The sequence below is a fragment of the Microtus ochrogaster genome, chromosome 7 (assembly GCF_000317375.1).
Source record: "Microtus ochrogaster isolate Prairie Vole_2 chromosome 7, MicOch1.0, whole genome shotgun sequence".
NCBI classification, from domain to species: domain Eukaryota; kingdom Metazoa; phylum Chordata; class Mammalia; order Rodentia; family Cricetidae; genus Microtus; species Microtus ochrogaster.
The window spans coordinates 83,017,824-83,040,798 of NC_022014.1; the positions used below are offsets into that span (position 1 = coordinate 83,017,824).

Below are 22,975 nucleotides of genomic sequence, written 5' to 3' on the forward strand. Positions count from 1 at the left end.
GGGGGGGAGGGGGAGAGTGTGAAATGTATGTGGCAGTCAGAGGAAGTCAGTTCTCCATTCTACCACATGGGTTCTGGGAACTGAACTCTGGTCAAGCGTCTCTTTACCTGAAGTCATCAACAGAGCAACAAATGGGGAAACTCTTGTAATCCCAGCTCCAGTGCTCCCTCCTGACAGCATGGGGTATTCAGAAAACAAGCTACCTCACCAACCTTTGTATGCATGGGGACCTACTTGCTACTAAGGAATCTCTTGTTTCTCTTTCCTAGGAGTTTCTTTTAATAGTGTTTACACTCAAATCTGGAGAGTCTTACTACATCTAGCTGCTGATCCCTATCCAGATGTTTCCGATTTGGCCATGAAAGTCCTCAACAGCATTGCTTACAAGGTACGTGCCTGAGAAATTGTCACTAAAGCTCTCATATGTCTGCTCCTGTCGTGACTAGTCAAACAAGGAGCTCCACGGGCATCCAGGCTTATCCCATAGCTTGAAAAAATAAATAGAAGCTGGTGGTGGTTGCACACCTTTAATCTCAACATTTGTGAGGCAGAGGCAGGCCCATCTCTTGAATTTGAAGCCAGTCTGGTCTACAGATCAAGCTCTAGGACAACCAGGGCTACACAGAGAAACCCTATCTCGAAAAAAACAAACAAAAAATCGATGGATGGATGATGGATGGTAGGTAGGTAGGTAGGTAGGTAGGTAGGTAGGTAGGTAGGTAGGTAGGTAGGTAGGACGGACTTTGAGCAAGCATTGTGAGTTTAGAGCTTTGTAATATATCCTGAACTTTACTTGCAGTATAGCCTCAGATGTAAATGCTGCCACTGTTTTCCATGATCTCCATGTCTGTGAGATCTGTAGTGATTTCCTCTCCTCCAGCTCCAGTTCTGGGCTCTTGTGCTCACTTTTTTCTGTCCTGTTTTTTATTTCCCACTTGACTTAGCTGTTCTTGTTTTGGGTTTTTTTTGTTCTCATTCCTCAAGTAGAAAAGCATGGTCTTCTTTGGGGATTATTGCTTCCTCCCTTAGCAGCCCTGGGGATCTGACCTAATCCTTTCCTGTGCACTTTCCCAGCCTTGAGGGTGCTCATCCCACTCACTGACCTTCCTTGCGGCCTTGGAAACACCCTTCTCCCCTGCACTCTACCCTGCAAGTCCCCTCTCCTCTTCCCTCCACCTCCTCCCTGGATCTTGGTTGGTTATAGCACTGGGCTCGGTGGGGTTCCCCTTCTCTACTGCAGGTGGGTACTGACTGGAAGCCACTAGCCCCATAAGCTGCGATAGTTCTGCAACTCAGAGGCGTCCCTGGCCACTGTACATGTAGTTTCTGAAAAGAGTTGTTAGTGTTTTTCTAATTGTTTATTTAAGTTAGACAGTTCAGGTCTCATAAGTAGAACAAACTAGAAGTCATTCATTATGAATAAAAACTTCTATAACTTTTTCATAAAATTTTGAACATGCAGAAAAGTTGCAAGGAGCATAGAGGAAACACCACTCTACCTGGTATTCAGTCCTCAGCTGACCCCGTCATACTGGGGACTTGTGCTAGGTGGAAAGGGACCAGGATCATCCCCAGTGGGGTCTGGAGGCCGAGTGGGCCTCTGCAGCAGCCGCCCCTGCTCTGTTCGCCATGCGCCCTTGGCTGCAGATGCACCTGTGCATCTAGTCCTGCCTTCTTGGCTGATTGACTCACTGAATCCAGCTGCTGCCTTTTCAGCCCCTCTCGTCTCACACGTGATAGTAACAGCCTCCTTGTGCCAGCTTTGGAAGACTGCAGTGATCAGCCTCCTCCTCTGTTAAAGCAGCACTGTGAATACCACAGAGTGTATTCTGGGTTTCAGACTCAAGCTGAGGTCACACTTATGGATATCCTAAGCATAGACTTGTTGGTCCAGGGGTAAATTTCACTGCTTTCCGGCTCGGTGATTCCGGCTTAGTACCAAAGTATGGAGCATGCCCAGCCTGGGGCAGCCTGACTTGTTCAGTTCAGACTAACTTGCCCTTCTCCCGGGGAGATATAGCCCCACTCACTTTCTAACCTGGCACTGCCTTTCACTGTGAACTTCAGCCCAGCTCACTCCCTTGATTATGTGTGACCCACTGCAGAGACCCCACCCTCAGTGGACAGCCCACCCAGTGTGCCAGTACCAGTTACTGGCCTAATGAAAAACTGCAGGTTTTATTGTTTAATAAAAATTAAAGTAAATTATTGTTTAAATAATAAATTATTGCTTTAAATAAATAAAATTATTGTTTAATAGAAAATTAAACAGTTATTATAGTATGTATTTGTGGTATGCTATGGTTTGAGGCCAAAGGAATTCAGGCAGGAAGAAAATAGGAAACAAGAAGGGAAAGGGAGAAGGTGGGAGTCTGGCTGAAGGAAGGACTTCCCTGGTCTGCCTGCTGTGTCTTAGGAAAGGTCGTCCCTACCACTCCCGTGGACATTCTAGCATCTCCCGCCTAGTACAGTCTCAGGTTGGGCCCTTATTACATTTTTATTTGGGGTGTTTGTGTGTCTGTGTCCATACCACAGCACTCGGGGAGATCAGACAATGGGAGTTGGTTCTCCCTTTCTACTATGTGGGTCCCTCAAGCTTGGGTTCTTTAAAATTATTAAGTCAGGCAATGGTGGTACATGCTTTTAACTCAGGAGGCAGAGGCAGGCAGATCTCTGAGTTCAAAGCCAGCCTGGTCTGCAGAGCGAATTTACACAGAGAAACTGTCTCATTTACACATATCTCCCCGTGGACGCTAAGTCCCTGTAGTTTATGCTCCAAGTTTGTAGGCAGTTCCATTCCCTCGATACAGTTCTCTGGCACAGAGGTGTTCGGTGGCTTATTCTGTGCTGGTGGACATGTGAGGCCGCTTCCTGACCATGACCGTGCCCACACAAGCTGCGCAGTTGAGCCCATGTCTGGGGTGTATGGGTCATGGCCAGTCAGGGCCAGTCTGCGTTTCTCTTTCAGTGCATTGATGGATTTGCCCTTACAGGTACTGTGCCTGGATTATTTAACACTGTAATCTTGGTGCCTGATACTGAATTTCGCACCTGTAAGTTCAGTTCTGCAGACACCCTTGCTGTTAAACAGTGTCTTTCAAGGGCCTCCTAGGCTTGACTCTGAGGTTGTTTCATAAATGCAGCTCTGAGCCGGGAGCCCATATGCTCCACTGTAAAGTAATGTGCGTCCTGCCTACCAACTGCCATATTAGCACGCTACAGTCACCTTAGAAAACAGTCTCACACTCTCAAGACAGCAGTCTGCGGGGAAGCCCAAACCCCCAGCAGAGCAGCATTTGGCCTCTGTATCTGTTCTGCTATAGTGACAGATCCCAGTGTGCACAAGCCACCAGCTGGAGGTACACCACAGCCGGGTGTGTGTGCGTGTGTGTGTTTAGAATAAGCAATACTGAAGAATTTGGGAACATAAACATTATGGAAATTCTTTTTTGTATCTTAATTTTAAAAGATGCCTGCTTCTCTAGAAGCCAAAGAGATTGTATTTCACTTCCTAAAGTAATGAACCTATTTTGCATTATTTAACTCTGAAGCCAAATTTTGCTCATCAGAGTCAAAATAGCCTTATTACTGTGGAATGCCCCCTAGAATTCTACATTCAAATATAGAAGCCGCTACTAGCTGTGTCTGAAAGAACCCACACTGCTTGACAGCCATGGCCTGATTTCACATTCGTGTTTCTCCTTCCGGGAGCTCTGAAGCCACACAGAGGGAGGAGGAGGAGGTAATGCCCTAAGGAGCCATCCATGGCCCCATCCTCTCGTTTTCTCTGCCCTCTCCTGTGATTTCACGGAAGTGTAGTGACACAGCCTCTAGGTCCCTCCAGGAGCCACACTGTCAGCAAGACATGTGCAGGCCAGGCGCTCTGGAAACCGAACACTAACCCTTAACCAGGGTAAAGTGTCAGAGCTCAAGCAGATGGAGACTGATTCTCAGAGGGGCATATGCAGAAGCCCTGAAGGAAAGTTCCCCCGGGTTCTTAGTGGGGTGCTTACTAGCACGCCCCAATTCATAGGTCTATCCCCAGAACCCATACAACTAGGAGTGGTTGTGCAAACCCGACATCCCAGCACTAGGGAAATGGAGGGTGGGGAATCAGAAGTCTAAAGTCATCCTCAGGTAGCTGCAAGTTCAAAGCCAGCCTGAGACACAAAAAATAGCTCAAATAAAAATAAAAGCATTGTTCGATTAAACATGTAACCTAGCCTCTCGGGTGGGAGGAGAGCTATGAGTTTGAGGCCAGCCTGAGCACAAAGTAAGACCATCTGTTCTGTCGCCCAACTTCCCTTTGCCACACAGTCACTTGGAGGAGCACTTCCACAGTGCCCTGCCCTCGCCAGGCAGCCCTCCGTGTTCAGGAGTGCCAGTCCCAGACCAGTGAGGCTTGGTGGGGACATTCACTGCCAAGTTTCTGAGGTTCCTGTCTGTTTGGCTCTGATTTCCAGCATACTTGTGACATTCTAGTGGGACAGCTGTGACGGTGCTGAGCCATGGGTGAGACTGGCTCCTGCGTCCCAGGATAGGAGCCCAGGTGCAGTTGGGATGCTCAGGCACCTCTAGCTCCCATCTCTGTCCCCAGCTTCAGATTTAGCTTCCTGATTGTTCCTGGCCTGGAGTTAACTTGGCCAGTAGCATTTGTCTCTGAAAAGCTGCTTGGCTCTGTGGCCTCACCTCTACCTCTCCCCTCTGCCTCTCTTCATCCTCTGTGCCCAGATGGGAGTGGGTGCTCAGCCCTTCCTGATGGTGTGTTCATGTCCTAGTGATTCTGTGCAGATTGCATGCCTGGTGACAGTCACAGTCGGGAAGAGTTCCCTGTCTCCCAGTGTGCCGTTCACTTTCGTCTGTGTCCCAAGCCCAAACTCTATAAGTAGCTGAAGATATTCCATTAAACTTGCCTGTCAGTTAGTCACTGCATGACAGGGTCCCTGAAGGAAGGACTGTACCCCAAGCCTCTTCCGGCCCAATGTTCTCAGTCCTCACAGCCACGTCCCTAAGGGATGCTCTGTTCACACTCCTCACCTGGCCCCACACCTGCCATGGCCAGTGCTGAGGAAACACGAGTAAACTACACGGATGCAGCCGCAAGACACCACCAGCTCCCGGCCCTGACCTGGCCCTGCAGGCCTCTCTTCTTGCAGGCCTCTGAACATGATACAAAGTGAGCCTCGTGGCAGCAGCCATGGGTAGAGGCAGGCTTCTGCAGCAGGCTAGCCTGGAACTCCTAGCTCCCTTTCTGGCTCCTGTGGCACCCATTCCTGTGTTATGGGTGGGAAGAGCCCCGTGGACTTTTCAGAAACGACCTAAAGCCTCTGTCCCCATCATCTCCTGCTGTTTCTCTAGACGTTCTCAGAAGGCACATTTTATTTTTAAAGATTTATTTATTATGTATACAACATTCTGCCTCGATGTATGCCCTCACGCCAGAAGAGGGCTCCAGAATCTCAGTACAGATGGTTGTGAGCCACCATGTGGTTGCTGGGAATTGAACTAAGGACCTCGGGAAGAGCAGCCAGTACTCTTAGCCACTGAGCCATCTCTCCAGCCCCCAGAAGGCACATTTTAAATTCAGAGTCTACACTTAAATACCTTTTTCTTGCAGACTTAAGTAAGGAACCGTGTGACTGTCAGGCTAGGGTGTTGGCCGAGGTTTCTCTTACCCGGTCCTTGCAGCCGTGGAGTCCCAGAGAAGTACACAGAGTCCTACACTAATCATAAACTGAATGGACTAGTAGCTCAGGCTTCTTATTAATTAATTCTTATAACTTACGTTAGCCCATAATTCTTGTCTGTGTTAGCCACGTGGCTTGGCACCTTTTTTGGCGAGGCAGTCACATCTTCCTCTGTTGCTAGGTCACAACTGCAGACTGCGCTTCCCTCTTCCCAGCATTCTCATTGCCCCGCCTCTACTTCCTGCCTGGCTACTTGGCCATTCAGCGTTTTATTAATACAATTGAGAGGGTATAGACCATTGTCCTATAGCACAAGGGGACAGGGCAGGGATGCTGTAGAGTTGCCTGGGAAGGCTACATAGCAAGCAAGTGTTCATGAAACGTGTGCGTGCTCTTGCAGTGTAACAATGAGGTGCTTCATGTAAAGACTGCCTTCAGCTCTAGTTTGCTACTTCTGTTAGAAAGCCAAGGATTGTCTGGGAGAAGGATGCTGTCTGTATAAACACTTCCTGTCTGATGGCTGTATTATGGGGACAGTGTTCCTGATAATGAGTGAACATTTAGAAATGTTGGGCCTGGGCAGTGACCGCCAGACCAGAGCTCTTTCTGGTCAAAGTGGTCAGCATCACCTGCTCTTTGTGAAGCTGTCCCAGTTCTCTGAAGAGTGGGTGGATCCCACCAGCCATGCAGTCTGCTCAGCCCTTTCCCTAGTCCTTGCCTGCCCTGGATCCTCAGAGCATGTGAGGATTAAGGAAGAAGATGCGACAGGGTGATGGTGTCTCCTGTGACATGCTAAGTCTGTGCTCAGTCACCAAGCTGCACCCAACCCTGTGATGAGGGCTCAAGACAGTTACACCAAGTCAGGAGCGGTCTGATTTGAGGAAACAAACTCCGTGTGTCATCATCCTGCCTCTCCAGCCCCTTGGCTTTCACGGACCCCTTTGAGGAATGCAGGACATTGGTGACTGCCCAGGAGCCACAGTTCCAGACTGTCTGGTGACTCCATACTCTAGGTGGACAGCAGCACTTCCTGACCCTCATGGCTCTGAGATGAGAGGCCCACAGGGTGGGCAGGTGCTAAGTGCTGGCCCAGGGTGGCCTGGGTGCAGGGGAGGAGCCTCGAGCCTTCCTATTCCACTCCCAAGCTCTCTGCAGGGATTATTTTCCAGCCCTGAGCCAAAGACTCAAAGCCGCACTTGGTCCTAGGTGCCGCCTTAGGTCTCACCTGGGGAGCTTTCCTCCACAGAACAAACACTTTCTCCTTTTGGAAGCTACACCAAGCAGCCATGGCTCTCACAGGAATCTGAAGCCTCATAGCCTCAGACAGATGATAGATCGTTCCTTCTGACCTCCCGTGTCACTCCTCCTTTGTTCCTGTAGGCCACCGTGAATGCCCGGCCCCAGCGAATCCTGGACACATCCTCTCTCACCCAGTCGGCCCCAGCCAGCCCAACTAACAAGGGCATGCACATCCACCAAGTGGGGTAAGTGGCTTGCCAAGCCCCGTCCACTCTGGTGGGGTCCCAGCTGCTACATCACAACCCTTGCCTTCCTCTCCCGTCTCTCTTAGCACTTCTCCACCCCCTCCACCCTCTTTCCTCCTCCTGAAACACAGGTGCACATGGTGCCCCTTTCTCAATTTCCTCCCTGTCCCAGAGCACTTTGTTTGCCCACAGCATGACAGGAAACCTTAATGGTGTCTGGTTTCTATGGCCTTTGGAAGTTTTTCAGAGGACCTGGGTTCTCTATAGGTGGGCAACGGGGTTGGGTCTACACCAGTTTCTGCTCAGGACACACCAGCTGTGGATTGCGTTATCTTGTCCTCACTGCCTTGGCTCAGGGAGCATCCAGCAGGACCAGCGTCAGCCAGGGGCAGGCCAGGCAGTGCCACATTCCTGGGGAGAGGGTCTGGGATCTCATCTCTGCATTGTGATCCCTCAGTTGAGCATGCTGTCTGCTTTCACAGGGGCTCCCCGCCAGCATCTAGCACCAGCAGCTGCAGCCTGACCAATGACGTGCCCAAGCAGACTGTCAGCCGTGACCTCCCCTCCAGCCGCCCTGGTACTGCAGGCCCCACAGGGGCACAGTACACCCCTCACTCCCACCAGTTTCCTCGAACACGGAAGATGTTCGACAAAGGCCCTGATCAGGTACAAAGATATGAGCTGCTTTGAGCCCCTCGTGCCCTGTGAGCTCCCAGTGTCAGAACAGGGTGCTGAGAACTTAGCTTTCCTGAAATTCCTTAGCTTGGGATCATTCTGTCCCTGTAGCTTTGTGCCAGCTACTGCCTTTGAGACCCTTGGAGACTCAGTGGCACCCCGGTCCAACACCCCCTATCTGCAGGTCTGGTCTTCCTGCAGCTCCTTCTCCTAGGTTGGCTCCTCTGGACCACTCCATGAGTCACAATGAGCATGTAGAGTTAATTTCCCTTTTCCCCTTTGTGGGCGAATAGCATCTATCTCCACTTGGTGTGGCCACTGCTCTGTGGTGTTTGTTCTGAATGGCTTTTTTGGTTTTTCTGTGAGCATTCTGTTACTCTGCACAAGCAGGCACACACTCTGCCTTTAACTAAGCTGGAAAGAATGGTTCAGGAGAGAGGAGTGTGCTGCTGCCCCAGGCTCCGAGAGCCACAGAGATGGGCCTCACCCTCTCAGCCTGCGCAGTGGGGGGATGTTCAGGGTGACACTCAGCAGCAGAGGGAGGGGCCACAGCTTAGAGCCGTCCCCCACGCCTGGAACCCCAGCACTCAGAATGCTATACACTGCAGGGGAGAAGAGCACGGTGACCTTTGTCATATGCTAGATGTCCTTTCGGGTGTAAGGAGAGGAGTGCCGGGCCCACTGGCATGAGATGGGAAGATTGGGTACACAGTGAGACCCTGTCTCAAACAAAGCTAAAATCGGTCTAGGAGCAATGAGACTAACGCGTTTCCTCGTGATTCTGCTCTTTCGCAAACACCCCCAGACCACAGATGATGCAGACGATGCAGCCGGACACAAAAGCTTCATGTGTGCCACCATACAGACGGGGTTCTGCGACTGGAGTGCCCGATACTTCGCCCAGCCAGTCATGAAGGTGAGTATGAGTTCTTGGCCGCAACCCCAGTGCTCACACCTGAAGCTGAAGTCCTCAAGCTGCCTTCTCTTTGCCCCTGTCCCTGGTGCTGGCCTTGGGGTTTGATCCTTGTTCCTAAAAGTTCCTTCCTAGTGACACAAAACCCAGTCTTAACCCCATCTCTGGCTGCCGGGGTCTGTTAGCCCACCTGTGACCTGAGCGGGTGGGCCAGGATTGGCAGGGGTGTGGGTAGGGAAGCTCAGTCACACTCATCCTTACCTTTGTTTCCGTGGCTTCTGTCACACCCTGCTAGCTGTGGAGGGTGACACCAAAGTGCTGTCATAGAACAGGTGGCGACAGTTAAGACAGAAGAGCCCACCAGGTGGTGGTGGTGGCGGTGGTGCATGCTTCTAATCCCAGCACTCGGGAGTCAGAGGCAGGATGATCTCTGTGGGCCAGCCTGGTCTACAGAGTGAGTTCTAAGACAACCAGGGCTACACAGAGAAACCCTGTCCTAAACAAGGCTTAAGGGACCAAAAGAAGAGCCAAAGTGGCCGGCTTTGGTTTCTTCCTATCTTCCCAAAGAAAGCACGGGCAGAAATCTGCCTGTCTGGGACTTACCAGTGTCACGTGTTTCCTTGTCTAACTCCCCGTGGAAGAGCGTGTTCAGAGCTGTCCTTGGACCATGCTTGGTGACAATGGGGACTTACCCTGCCAAGATCCCTTCTGATCTTAATCTGCCTTAGCTATAGTGCAAGATGTTTCAAGACTACAGATTTGTGCCCAATCTGTAATCTAATGAATGGCCCCAAACCAACAGCATCTACACTGGGTCAGCCCCTGAGTTTGTCTCCATGTCAGAGCTGCAGAAATGGGCTTTTAGGTTTGTCTGTAGGCCTGAAGCAGGCTCTCTGAATGTCTTCTCCTTCCTGTATATTGACAACTGAGAACTGAGAGCCACAGTTTATTCTTACTTGTATGTCGAGCTAGATGCCCAAGTAAGTTCTCTGAAAAGCATTCAAAACAGCCGTTAGAGTATAAAATGGCCGGGCTTCCTATGTCTTGAGCCACCCTTCCCTTCAAACTAATCTTTGCTTTGTTAAGATGATATATAAAAATCAAATAGATATGATCTCTATGAGTCCTTTAAAAGCAAAAATTGAGATACACTTAAATGTCTAACAGAGACTGGACAGTTAAAAATTGTGAAATAGGGTTGAGGGCATGGTGATAGGGCACATGCCTCTCTTTCCCAGGACTCTGGGTTCCATAGAGAAGCACTGTAAAAATATAATAAAAAGAAAACCTCCTCAGGGCTGGGCCAGGGTGTGGCTCAGTGATGGACAGCTTGCCTGTTGTACTAGAAGCCACAAGTTTCATCTCAGGATCACCAAAAAATAAAATAATAATAAATAAAAAGTCTTGAAACATCTGATTAGAAATTATTGAAACTATGAAATAAGTCTTTTTGTTTTGGTTTTGGTTTTTTTGGATTTTCAAGACAAGAGTTTCTCTGTGTAACCCTGGCTGTCCTGGAACTCACTCTGTAGACCAGGCTGGTCTCGAACTCACAGAGATCCACCTGCCTTTGCCTCCCAAGTGCTGGGATTAAAGGTGTGTGCTATTGCTACTCTGCCCAGCTAAGCAAGTATTTTTTGGTTTTTGTTTTGGTTGGTTGGTTGGTTGGTTGGTTGGTTGGTTTGGTATGGTTTTGGTTTTTTTTTTTTTTTTTTTGAGATAGGGTTTCTCTGTAGCTTTGGAGCCTGTCCTGGAACTAGCTCATGTAGACCATACTGGCCTCAAACTCACAGAGATCCTCCCGCCTCTACCTTCTGAATGCTGGGATTAAAGGCATGCGCCACCACCACCTGGTGTAAGTATTTTTTTACAATTAAATCTGAAAGTTAATTAGTAACAGCCAGGTGTGGTTGTACATGCCCATAATAATCCCAGCACTCAGGAGGTTGAGGAGGGAGGATTGTGACTTCAGAGTCAGCCTGGACCGTTTTTGAGACCCTATCGCAAAACAAAACAGACCAAAAAATTTGTCACATAAGAAAATGCTTATGACAGAATGTTTTAGACAAATACCAAGAGCTGGACCTCTAGAGGAACAGTAGTTCTGTAGGCCATTATGGCCCACATGCTCATGTGAAATCCTAGAAGGGAATTCTGTGACCTCGGATACCTCGGTAGTATGGCACTGTGTAGTACCAAGTATGAAGGGTTGGGGTGTAAAGAAATGAGCTTGCTGCTCTTCCTCGTGTGGGGATCAAGCTGTAGGAATGAGCACAGGTCCGTAGCTGCCCACACAGCAGGGGAGCATGCCCTTCTGATCTGTGAGGAGGGTGCATGCCCTGGACGTGTGTGGTAAAGATCCCACTCTGGGGCACTCAGACACTGCGGGCCATTGAGAACTTTACCAGCATTTGGTTTCCTGATATGCTCATGGCAGGTAAGGTTGGAACATGCAGACCCCCTTCCCTCCACCATGCTGGCAGCGGCTGGCAGTGATGGTGACTTCTTGGGACACTAGTGAGAGGCGTCTCTGTCATCCTTGTGTGCTGAAAGGAAGGGCACAGCTGACTCAGAATGCACTCCCACTAGACTTAAAACTGAGCTCAGTGTGTTCCCAAAGGACCGTCATAGAGTGAGCAGCCATCCCTCGGTATAGGTGGTGGGTGAGAGTCCTCAAAGGCCGGCTGTCCTCAGCTCACCTAGACTCCAGTGCCTCCGTACTCCTCTGCAGTACAGGGGTGGGGGACACTCCTGGGATGAGCTGGACTCAGTGGGCTTGCCAGATGAAGAGATTTGCTACACAATCACTGACATCTCTATCAGAAGCAACGAGAAATTGAGATGCAATATCAGTGGCATTCGCAAATAACACTACAAAACAGAAATACTGAGTGTAAATTTTTTGATACTGAAAATTATAATAAGAAATAAGAGAGGCCATGTTCACAGGTGGGAAGGCTCAGTGGTGTGCAGGTGCTGGGCCTCCCGAAATGGCCACTTAAATCAGCGCAGCCCTGATCAAAGTCCCAGGGAAACTGTTTTGGCAAAAATGATGAGCTTTAAATATGGAGAGAAGCAGTGAAACTCCAGAAACTAGAAATTCTGCAATAGAGCAAAGCTGCAGGGCTCACACTGTCCAATGTCAAGACTGTCCAGTTAGTAATCAGGATGTGTATGGACCTGGAACATGGACAGACACATAGATCAGTAGGGTAGAATAGAGAGAGACAGCCACACAGGCAGGTTCCATTGATTTTCAGCCAAGGCGTGAAAACAGTTCAGTTCAGCAGAGACATTTCAAAGAAACACCTTACCAACAGAGTGGATTGTGTTCCCACATGTAAAACCCCAAACTACAAACCTTTGAGTTACACAGAGCCTTTAATAAGATACAGAACACAAGAGGATGAGTTGGACTTCATCAAATAGATACTCTGGCAGCTCTCATGGCTGTCCTCAGCTGCACAGCACATTTGAACCCAGACTGTGTACACGAACTCTGTGTCTTAGTTGGGATTTTTATTGCTGCGATGATACACCATGACCAAAACCAACTTGGGAAGGGTTTGTTAACTTTGAAAGTGATCTTCTGAGAGAAGGAAAGAGGGCCTCCACACGGAAGTGTGTGCCATGCTGTGCTGAGTGCAGCGTTCTCTGTGGTCTATGGACCTCCACACGGAAGTGTGTGCCATGCTGTGCTGAGCGCAGTGTTCTCTGTGGTCTATGGATCTGCCTCTCTAGAACAGGCAAAAGCACAGGGCCAGAAGACAGGGGAGCCTGCAGCCAAAAGGCAGACTTGACAAGGGGAAGGGGCATGTAAACATGTTGGTGACACTCCAGACTGTTCTGTCCAAAGTGCTGGCAATTATACGACCAACCATTTGCCTAATCCCAAGCCACACCTAAAGAGGGTAAACTGACTTTAGAGAGGGGACACTTCCTCCCCTAGTGCTCAGGTCATCAGTAATGAAGGTCGTCAGAGGGCACACTGTAGGCTTGGGCTCTGATCAGTGCTACAGAGACCATTGCCTGCTTGAATGAGCCCTGGGGAGAGGATGGGGGATCCCGTTAAGGCTGGGAAGTGGTGATAGTAGCCAGTGGGAAACAAAAACGGGCCTCCCATCCTCGCCGCATGGCAGGACTTGCTCTTTCTAGTCTTAGGACCAGTGTCAGCACCTTTCCATGGGGTCCTCACCACTTCTGCCTTGGCCCAAGCCTTTTTTCAGTCTTGATAGTAATACTCCTTTGACACACCCTGATCCTTATTAATTCCCAAGGCACCGAAGGTAGACATAGCTGGAAGACCCGTACTCTACACAGACCTGTGTCTGTGACATGTCTTGCCTCCTGTGCTCGAGAGGGGCTGAGCCTCCGCTTTCAGCTCCCTCTCAGCTGCCTGCACCCCCACAGAAGGCTTCGGAGCTGTAATTGATCTTTCTGAGAAGCCAAGAGGTGCTGAACTGGCTTGTCAGGACACTAATAGTGTTATACTGTGAAGCAGGCCATATCTCTCTGGGACAGTGGTTCTCAACCTGTGGGTCACCACCGTTTTGAGGGCCGAATGACCCTCTCAGAGGGGTCACATATCAGATATTTATGGTTTATAACAATAGCAAAATTGCAGTTATGAAGTAGCAATGAAATAATTTTATGGTTGGGGTCACCACAATGAGGACCTGTATTAAAGGGTCACGGCATTAGGAAGGTTAGGAACACTGCTCTAGAAGCTGTTTGGAGAGAGGATCCCAAAAGCCAGGCTCTGGATGCTTGTTTACCAAGAGGCAATATTATTCTGCCCAGAGATGAATAGAGAGAAAGCGAGGGGTAATGCCCAGGAAGGGGATAGTCTGCCATCCAGTCTCATCCAGTCACTCCACCGATGGCTGGTAACCCGCAGTGGCACCATGCCTGTACCTTTTCACAGTGTACTGCTTCCCTCCTCTCTCTGGGCCGTCCTCTGCTTTCTGCTGCCTCTCACAAGTATAGCAGCTCTGAGAGAAGGCTCACTTCTGAGACAGCCCCTCCCTGCCCCTCACCCCCAGGAGAAAGAGTCCAGGGCCAGGCTTCTGTCACCAGTGACAGTGCAAGTGCCAGACTGCCTGACACCCTCCAGGCTTCCGTGTGCCTGGTCCCCCAGTGTGTCTCCTCTAGGCTTCCGAGAGCCTGGGTCCCCCCAGAGTGTCCCCTCCAGGCTTCTGTGTGCCTGGGTCCCCCCGTGTGTCTCCTCCAGGCCTTGCTTGTCTCTGTCCTGGAGTCTGCCCTGGGTTCACCCCATGTGCAGCAACAGTGCAGCCTCAGAGAGCCGAGCTGCACCAGGGCCTAGAGTCCACCCCTCAAGTCCCTCTTCCTCTCCAGGCACCTTTTAGACCTCTCCTGATCTGCTCCCAGAGAACCTGGGTCTCACCAAAGTGCATCTTCTGTGCACTGAGATCTGTCTGAAGCTGCTCACTATCACTCCATGTCTTCTCTAGTAAGCTCTGCATTGTCATGAAATGTCACGCGTGGTTCTCAATCCACATTTGCTGCTGGGGGGCCATTTTTAAGCCACTAACCATTCTCAGGGAGGCAGTGACATCTCCCTGTGTCCAGGTGGGTGTCCTCCTGTGGCAGATGATTTTACTGTTGTTGTGTGTGTGTCTCTACAACTTTTGAGAAGAAAAAGAAGGGTGAATAGCAATAAAACACTGAAAAAGAAACACGGTCCTGCCTGGGGTCTTCTTCCTGGTACTGTCTTCCTCAGGACGCAACTGTTTCCTGGCTGGCCCAGACAGGTCCTCTCTGTGTCTCAGCCTGCAGGGAGGAGGGTCTTATCCTGTTCATTGATTGTCTCAGTGTTTGGGGAATATAAAACTATCGCAGCCTCCCAAGAGAATCAGTCAGTGAGGTTTATCCTCAAGTGCAGCTGTCAAAGCCAGCACCTCTGCCTCTGCATGCTGGAGGCATTTCCCTTGTTGGGAATCTCAGGACCCCACTCTACAGCATCATTTTCCCCACCCAGCCTTTAGCCCAGACTAAAGGATCCAGACCTCCAGTTCTCAGAGAGTAATGTCATTTGTTATTTTCCCTGAGATGTGGACCACTCTGTAGCCCAGGCTGTCCTGGAATTCACCAAATAAACCATACTGCTTCAAACTCATGGAGCGCCACCTGCCTTAGCCCCAGTTTGGAAATCATGGGCATACAACACCATGCCCAGCTCAGCAGTGACTGTCTTCTAGTTGCTGAGCCTAAACTTGGGTTTTCTGTCCTTACAGATCCCTGAAGAGCATGACCTAGAGAGTCAGATCCGCAAGGAGCGTGAGTGGCGGTTCCTGAGGAACACTAGAGTCAGAAAGCAGGCCCAGCAGGTCATCCAGAAGGGTAAGTGCACAGCGCCCCCAGAGGAGCAGATCTTCTGCCAGGTAGATTCAGCCCCCAAGGCACCGTGTGTGCTGCCCTTGCAGACCAGCACACTGACTGGTAGAGGCAGCTGGGACAGGGGTGGCATGGGGGAAGAGGAGGCCACCTCATGGGGAAGGCTTCTCCTAAAGGACATTCCTGCCCTGGGCTCTCATAGAGGCAAATCCCGACTAGCTAGTAACCTTCAGAGAAGTATCAGCTCTGCTCTTTGGTATTTCCAGAAGGGGGTGCAGGCCCTTTTCAGGCCCTGGGAGCCCACATCTCACTAACCACCCGGGATGTCCTTGAAGTGACCACTGGCTCCATTTCTCCAAAGCTCAACAGCTGCGCCCTCACCAGACCTGTCCCAGACTGGACAGCATGCCGTGTTTGCCCCCTTCCAGCCTCATGGAGACAGTGTTGCTGATTAGCCAAGGACAGTATGATGCTGCTGTGGAACCCAGGAGCAAGCTCCTGTCGGAAGGTTGTGCAGTGTGTCCCCCAGACCTGGAGCATGCAGGGAACAGGATGGTCCCAACTGTGGCAGGAATGAGGGCCATATTACCTCACCCTAAGACCAGGGTTCTTCATCTACTCTGTTAAGGAGTTTAGAGCAAGGCTGCAGTTCCACGGCTCTGATCGCATGAGAAGGAGAGGTGGAGGCCACTTCATGTCTCCAAGTAGTTTTTCCCATAGAAGCAGCCATGGCTGAGGGTCAGTGTGGTCAGTCTGTGGCCTTCTCCCGGTTCCACAAGTCACAGTTTTGATCATACCTCCCTGTCCTCTGAAATTTAGAAAATAATGACCAGTTTTATTAAATTAGGACTGAGCCTCAGAAGACAGACTGTACCTCCCACTGAAACAGAGGGTCATGCCAGCTTCAGCCCCAGGCCTGCCTCATTGAGTACCTCATTTCCTGCATATCGATGCTTGTGTCCCCAGATCTAAGATGCAGGCCCTTGGGTACCTGTGGCCCTGACACAGTCCCTGCTCCTGCTCTTGGCTCTTCATGGCTCCTTGTAGGTGCTAGGGTCTCCTAACTCTGTGTGCAGCGGGTACATACTGTCCACGGCGCCTTCCTAGATAGCACCAGCCCTCTCAGAGCCCATGTCCACTGCACTCCCCTAGACAGTGTTTCCTTAGGACCCCAGGACTCCAGGCCATGGCTGCTAGGGCAGGCTGATTTCTTGATGCGAGTTTGGAAACTAGTTCAGAAACCAGGCCCACACAGTAAGATGTCTGGGGGGCCACTTGGTCCAGCTGCAGAGTCAACATTGCCTGGCATTTCTATTCAGAACTGAGGCGTGCTTTAGAATACAAAGGCAGGTGGAGCTGGGAGATGGCCACACAAGCATGAGGACTGAGTGCGAGCCCAGAGCCCACATATAGAAGGCTGGGTCCTGCGCTACATGTCTGTACTTCTGCCACTGTCGAGGCAGACATTGCTGGCCGGCCAGCCTAGCCTAATTGGTGAGCCACTGCCTCAGAGACAGGGTCGGTAGCTGCTGAAGAATCAGGTGAGATGGAGACACAGTAGCTCAGAACTAAGTGGGCCGCAGTGCGTTCTTCCGGTCACTCAGGCTGTGTCTAGATTCAGCACAAGCTTTTCCTTGTTGGACAGCTGAGTATGTGCTGGGAAAGGTGTCAGAAGAGAGGTAGGAAATGATGCCTGCAGACTGGGTGGCACTGACTGCAAAAGTGCAAATCAGGCCCCAGGAGTTGGGAACTAGGAAAGACCCGTTGGCATTCTTCAAGGCCCTGATCATCATTGGTTTTTCCTAAGACCTGGTGACCTGGGCCAGCTGCCACACATTGCTGTTTGCATGAGTATTTCAACTTCTAGTGCTCAGGACTTCACCATCCTACCAGAGGCCTCAACAAGAAAAACATAGCTAAAGAATGAGGGTGCCCCAGGCTAGACGCGTGTACCACTGCAAACCTAGGCACCCCCTCCTCCAGCAACACCGCCTTCAGCCTTTTCCCCAAAGGAACCAGAGGGTAGATACAGTATGCAGAGCAGCCCACCTGGCTGATCAGGGCCACCATCCTAGAGTCCCCTATATAGCAAGGGCACAGACAAGGGGAAAGAGCCTAGCTCAGAGCTACCCACGAGCTGGTGTCTGCCTCTCCATAGGCTCATGTAAGGGCCTTCTGGCTAGACCGGAAAGCTTTCCTCTGTCCACCCAAGAGCTATGACCACTGGCTAAAAAGATGTGTGGTCCCTAAAGCACCCTCTTGGATACCCAGAGGTCCATGCAGGTGTCTGGGGCCAAGGCAGAAGGTGTTGTCTTGGTGCTGAAGCTCTGAAATAGTGTGTACTCTGAGGAGACTTTACTGCCCTCCGTACCATGTCCAACAGAGTCCAGCTGCCTGGACTCCGCATCCTTAGCTGCTTTCTGTCTCTTGAAAAACCAGGAGGGTGTATATTTTTGACTAATGTGTGGGGCCTGGTAAGAAAACCTGTCCTGTGTCCTTCACCCTTGTGATTTCTTGGCTTGCTGCTTTCCAGACTTGAAGACCCTGGGCCTTAGCTGGGTCATGAGTGGTGGTAACCACACCCTCCTTCATCCTGAAATCCTAGCACTCTCTTCCGACTCAAGTTCTTCTGCTCTGCATATTGCTATGTGTAGTATAGGAAGCACTGGTCAGATGTATGTCAGTGTCTGCCTCCACCAGGCACTGTGAGACAGCACCAAGCGTTTGGATGCACTGAGTTAAAGCTCCCTTTTCCTCAGCGTGTGCTATCAGTCCTTCTCTCTGGTCCCTGCTTCTCCTACTTCAGCTCTACTAAGGCCATGTCAGTGTTGCTGGAGATGAGAACTTGGCTCCGTTATCTCTTGCAGGCATCAGCAGACTGGATGATCAGATCTTTCTGAACAGGAACCCTGGCGTCCCCTCTGTGGTCAAATTCCACCCCTTCACACCATGCATAGCTGTCGCCGACAAGGACAGCATCTGGTAGGCATGGCTTCAGTTCACCCTGCTGTCTTCCCCTCCCCATGGCACCCAATTCTAGACTCACTTGGGCTGCACTGCTAAGGAAAGGCCAGGTAGGGGACCTGTTCCCTACCTGTTCTACAGGAGCACATGGGTGACCGAGGAACCCTGAGAGAAAATGGAATTTAAAATGTATCGCAGGTTCTGAGCTGGTGTAATGAGGGAACTGCCCCCTCTGTCGCAGGTTCATAGTTTATAAAATGTTTATAGATCTCCCTCCCCAACCCCCTTTCTTTTGTTTTTTAAGTTGTCGTAAACTGTGTGACAGGAAACCGGGCATTTTAACCATTTGCTGTCAGTGCACATGCATGCTGTGAAGGCCAACCCCACCACCACCTCCAGAATGTACTCCATGCCCCGTACCCAAACTGCACAATGGGCACCAGTCCCTCCCCTCAGGTGCCATCAGCACCATCTTTTCCTTGCCTCTGGGGACCTCCTGAGAGTGGACTCCTGCGGTGTCTGTCCCTTGTGACTGTCTTCTTTCACTTTTATCTCACTGCTCGCTCAGCATTTCCTCCTTCTGGGGCCTGGTGATACTCTGTTGTGAGGCTCTCCCACACTCGCGGCTGTGCAGGGTGCTTAGGTGGCTCCCTTGAGTGCTGGTGTGGATGTACCTGTCATCCCAGGCCCCTGCGTTCAGTTCCCGAGGATTGTGCTGGGGTGGAATGCTGTGCCGGTCTTCCCTGGGGACCACACCACACCGTACCTCCCACCAGTAGCACACAAGCTCCTCATGCTCACTGGCCAGTTCCTCCCACCGGGGTTTGGGTTTCCTTAGTGACTGTCTTTCTGTCATCGCCCTTCTTCTTTCAAGCTTTTGGGACTGGGAGAAAGGAGAGAAGCTGGACTACTTCCACAATGGCAACCCTCGGTACACCAGGGTCACCGCCATGGAGTACCTGAATGGCCAGGACTGCTCCTTGCTGCTGACAGCCACAGGTGAGCCGGACTGGTGTGGCCCTAGGCCTGAGGGGCATCTTTTTTCTGTTTCTCCCTTTTTCATAAAACACTGCTCAACAAGGTTCCCATTATTCTGAAGTGTGACATTTGTGAGGGAAAGGGCTTGAATACAAGGCAAGATGTTGGTCAGGGCTCTAGGACCATCTTTCCACCAAGTGTTCCTGGCCCTTCCATGACCTGGAAATGCCACATCAGCCTCTAACCTCCTAACCTTCATGGGGGTCCACATGGGCCCCCAGATAATACATGGAAGCCAAGGAGGACATCCTAGGCCATGATGTTCACAAGGGCCCATGCTGCTCCCAACCTGTGGCTCCATGAGCTCCCCTCCTCCCATGACCATGCAGAGGGATTACGGCTCCCAGGCCAGGTCTGTCCATCTTTGCAGGCCAGCTTCCTGCTTCCGAAGGTGGCTGAGGAGGGGTGTTTCAGACACAGGAGCGGCTCTCTCTCTGTTTTCTTGTTTGGTTTTCCACCTGAAGTAATCATCGTCTCATGCTCAGTTTTGAACAGTAGTCTCTGGGTCACTTCCCTAGGTTGGTGGTAGGTGTACTTTTGTTGTTACTTTGTGTTGTGTCCCCTTATTTAAGACATCCTCGCTTGTAGCCCAGTCCAGTCTCAAGCCCACTCTATAGCCAGCGATGACCTTGAACTCTGATCCTCGTGCCTCTTTCTCCCAAATTCAGGGATTACAGCCGAGTGTACCCTGCCCCATGCACTAACACACTGCTGTGACCTGACCCAGGGCTTCCCCAGCCACAGCTGTTTTAGCCCTCTAACAACACAGGTCCTGGATGGGGACCGTTTGGTGGTAGAGGGCTTGCCTGGCATCACTAGCCCCACATAAACTGCGGAAAGAGACTCACACCAGCACCATGACCTCCTGCTGGTGAGAAGCTGCTGTCAGGTTGGAAGTTGGCAAGGCTAATAGAGGGGCCCTGAGCCCACAGTCCCAGGCTTCTCTGTCCTCATCCTGGGCCTGGACTTGGTTTCTGCACCACTTGAGACCACTGATAATCCCTGTATATGACTTACAAATATATGGCTTATGTTCACACTTCAAAGGGGAAACTACTCCCGGAAATTAATCTGACAGCCCTACAGTCCAGCCCTGAGTGATGCAGTGACACCCAAGGGACTCAGATAGCAACTGGAGGTGGCACAGGTGGGCCTCCAGTCCAGTAGCCCAGCACGCAGCAGGCTGCCGCATCCACATCCCCTGCTAGAGAAGGCCAGGGAGTCCCTGCTGGCTTCCTGCAGAGCTGGTCACAGCCGCAGTCATGCTCATCCAGCTCGGCCAGTGTGCAGAAACTCAGCGGTCACCGGGACCAGAGCCCCGAGGTGCTGTTAGTATGTGGTCACCGGAAGGGTCCTTTGTGACGAGTCCACAGCTCTTGTGTTGAGGCACATTGGAGAGCCGTGTCTGCCAAGCTGCTGGAGTCTAGGCTTTCATGACCTGGAAGACAGTTTAGTCCCTGCTCCTTAGTGGAATAGGCTGCCTGTTCCCAGGACTTTGGGAACATTGCTTACACCCAAGCGTTCCCTTCAGTGTCAACACGGTCAGCATCAGTTAGGGTGCTGAGCGTGAGTGCCTCCATCTTGTTTTCTTGTTTGTTTTGTTGTTGTGAGTGTCCATCTCCTATTTCAGTGAAGACATACGGCCCTAAAAGTCTGTCTAGCAGAGTCACCTCAGGACCCTCAGCACCAGTGCTGTCCAGGAGCAACCTATACACAGTGGGGCCGCAGACCCTCAGGGCACAGCTAGGCCTTCAGAAGAGGTCAGGGTCAGACTGAGATTCTCAAGGCACCAAGGGGGAGGAAGTGGAGAGAAGAGGAGGAAACGAAGGGGAACGGCACCAAAGTGCTGGAGTCCTTTGTTTGACTCAAGAGAGACGCTGTGGAGGGGCCTCCTCCTTTCTAAGCCTCCAAAAGCAAGGCGGACGGGGGTCTCACGTGTTTTGGTCTGGTGAGCCAAGCAACCGTCCTCTCTAACCTTAGGTCAGGCTGATAAGTGTGCAGAACACCAAGGGCAGTGTGGACAAGGATGAAGGCCCCAAAGATTTGTCCTCTGGAAAACTAAGTCTCGCACACTGAGGGACTGGACCAGACAGGAAGAGTGAGGAAGTGATCCAGCTCCCACCCAGCTTCCGTCTCTAAGAGAGAGTGGGACATGCTGCTGCTGGCTCTGGGAAGAAGTGGCCATGCAGCCAAGCCACTGACCTGTGGCCTGTGGTTTCCAGTGCTGGGGTCTACCATGAACCCATCTCCCTGTACAGCTCTCTCTCCTGGTCACCCACATCAGCACAGCAGGGCCAGGCATCCAGAACCCTGCATCTGTGTCTTAGAGCTGGGGTGGACACACCTCCAGGGTACGGGCTCATACTGTTTTTCTCCTCCCCTAGACGATGGTGCCATCAGAGTCTGGAAAAATTTTGCTGATTTGGAAAAGAATCCAGAGATGGTTACTGCTTGGCAGGGGCTCTCAGACATGCTGCCAACAACACGAGGTGGGTCAGCTCGCAGACACGCTACTGGAGAAGGCCATCCAGATGGTCAGCTCGTAGACACGCTACTGGTAGTATCAGGTGGGCCTTTGCTCCTCGGGAGAAGGCCATCCAGAACTGTGGAAGACATTTCTGATGCCTCCAGGAACCCATTCTGAGTTTCCAAAAGCATCCTGTGATCTCCCCTGGAAACCACAAGAATAGGTAACACTCCAGGATTCCAATGCTCTGCCGTGGTCTCAGTTTGCCCGAGTTGTAGGCAGCCCTGCACATGGCCACATATGGCTTAGGAAAGCACTGCTGCTGGCTGCGCACGAAGGCAACATGGCGACCTCCTTGTGTGTGCGTCTTCCCGTCTTGGGGAGAAGTCCAGCCACACTCCCGCCTGCCTGGGCTGTGAGACCTGTGGTCTCCTTGTAGAAGTCTAAGCTGACTGAGATGAGGGATGAGTGAAACCCAGAGGGTGCTCAGGGAGTCAGGCTCCAGGAGGTGTCCTCTCTGTAGGCAGGTGCCTCCTGCAGCACTGACAACCAGGGTGACCTAGCTCCTACCCCATGGCTTCTGCTGAGTTAACATTCCATGGTAACTGCATGTGTTCTACCAGGAGCTTGAGCTTAAATCTGTTGCCTTAGGTACCTTGGGTATAGAAGCTTGCTTGGTAAACACTGTGCTTAATGGAGGTCCATGCCCATGTGGAGAGAGGGACCTTTGGAGAATTCCTAAGAGCTGAGTCAAGTTGCCCACTGGCCATCCTCCTGCCTCAGTCCCTCAGTAGCCAGGATGACAGGCACATGTCACTGCACTTAGCTGAGAGCTCATTTCCCTGTGTCTGTCTGCTCTTCATCTCCATTTTGGTAGTCAGGACATTCTCCTCGGTGTCTCACTCAGTGCTAGCATACAGGTGGCCTTGGCCTGTATAGAATCCCTGCTTTTCCTAAGAACTAGGACCTTGGTGTCTGACTTGGCCTGGAGGCCACTGAAAGGTGATATGCTAAAGCTGTATTTGGTGGACAGAGATTCTGAGTCTTGTGATACAGTTCCTGGGGTGGAGTGTGTAAGGTCCTAGGAGAGCACGGTGCTCGTCTGAATGTTATTGCACCAGCCTTGCCTTACGTGAGTGAGAGGGATGCCCAGGATGGCCCATCCTGTCCCTGTTTCTCCAGGAGCTGGCATGGTGGTAGACTGGGAGCAAGAGACTGGCCTGCTCATGAGCTCAGGAGACGTACGCATTGTCCGAATCTGGGACACTGACCGTGAGACGAAAGTGCAGGTAACACTCCAGCCCTGCTTCATAGCCCAGTTCCCATGATACCACAGAGTAGACCTCGTCCCTGCTTCATAGCACCAGACGCCCGAGCTCCCAGAGTAGACCTC

The 22,975-nt window shown here is 51.3% G+C and overlaps 1 protein-coding gene across 2 annotated transcripts in view; it reads left to right on the forward strand.

Annotated features, from left to right (window-relative positions):
- The window catches only part of Rptor (regulatory associated protein of MTOR complex 1), a 304,700-nt gene that overhangs the window by 273,430 nt on the left and 8,295 nt on the right, over positions 1-22,975 (forward strand). For both annotated transcript variants that reach the window (XM_005350837.2, XM_013347620.2), the window contains 9 exons: positions 270-388; positions 7,068-7,171; positions 7,654-7,837; positions 8,652-8,762; positions 15,014-15,119; positions 17,981-18,095; positions 18,952-19,076; positions 21,500-21,604; positions 22,765-22,871. In XM_005350837.2, coding sequence (XP_005350894.1) covers positions 270-388; positions 7,068-7,171; positions 7,654-7,837; positions 8,652-8,762; positions 15,014-15,119; positions 17,981-18,095; positions 18,952-19,076; positions 21,500-21,604; positions 22,765-22,871 — 1,076 coding nt within the window. The remainder of the gene's footprint in view (positions 1-269; positions 389-7,067; positions 7,172-7,653; positions 7,838-8,651; positions 8,763-15,013; positions 15,120-17,980; positions 18,096-18,951; positions 19,077-21,499; positions 21,605-22,764; positions 22,872-22,975) is intronic.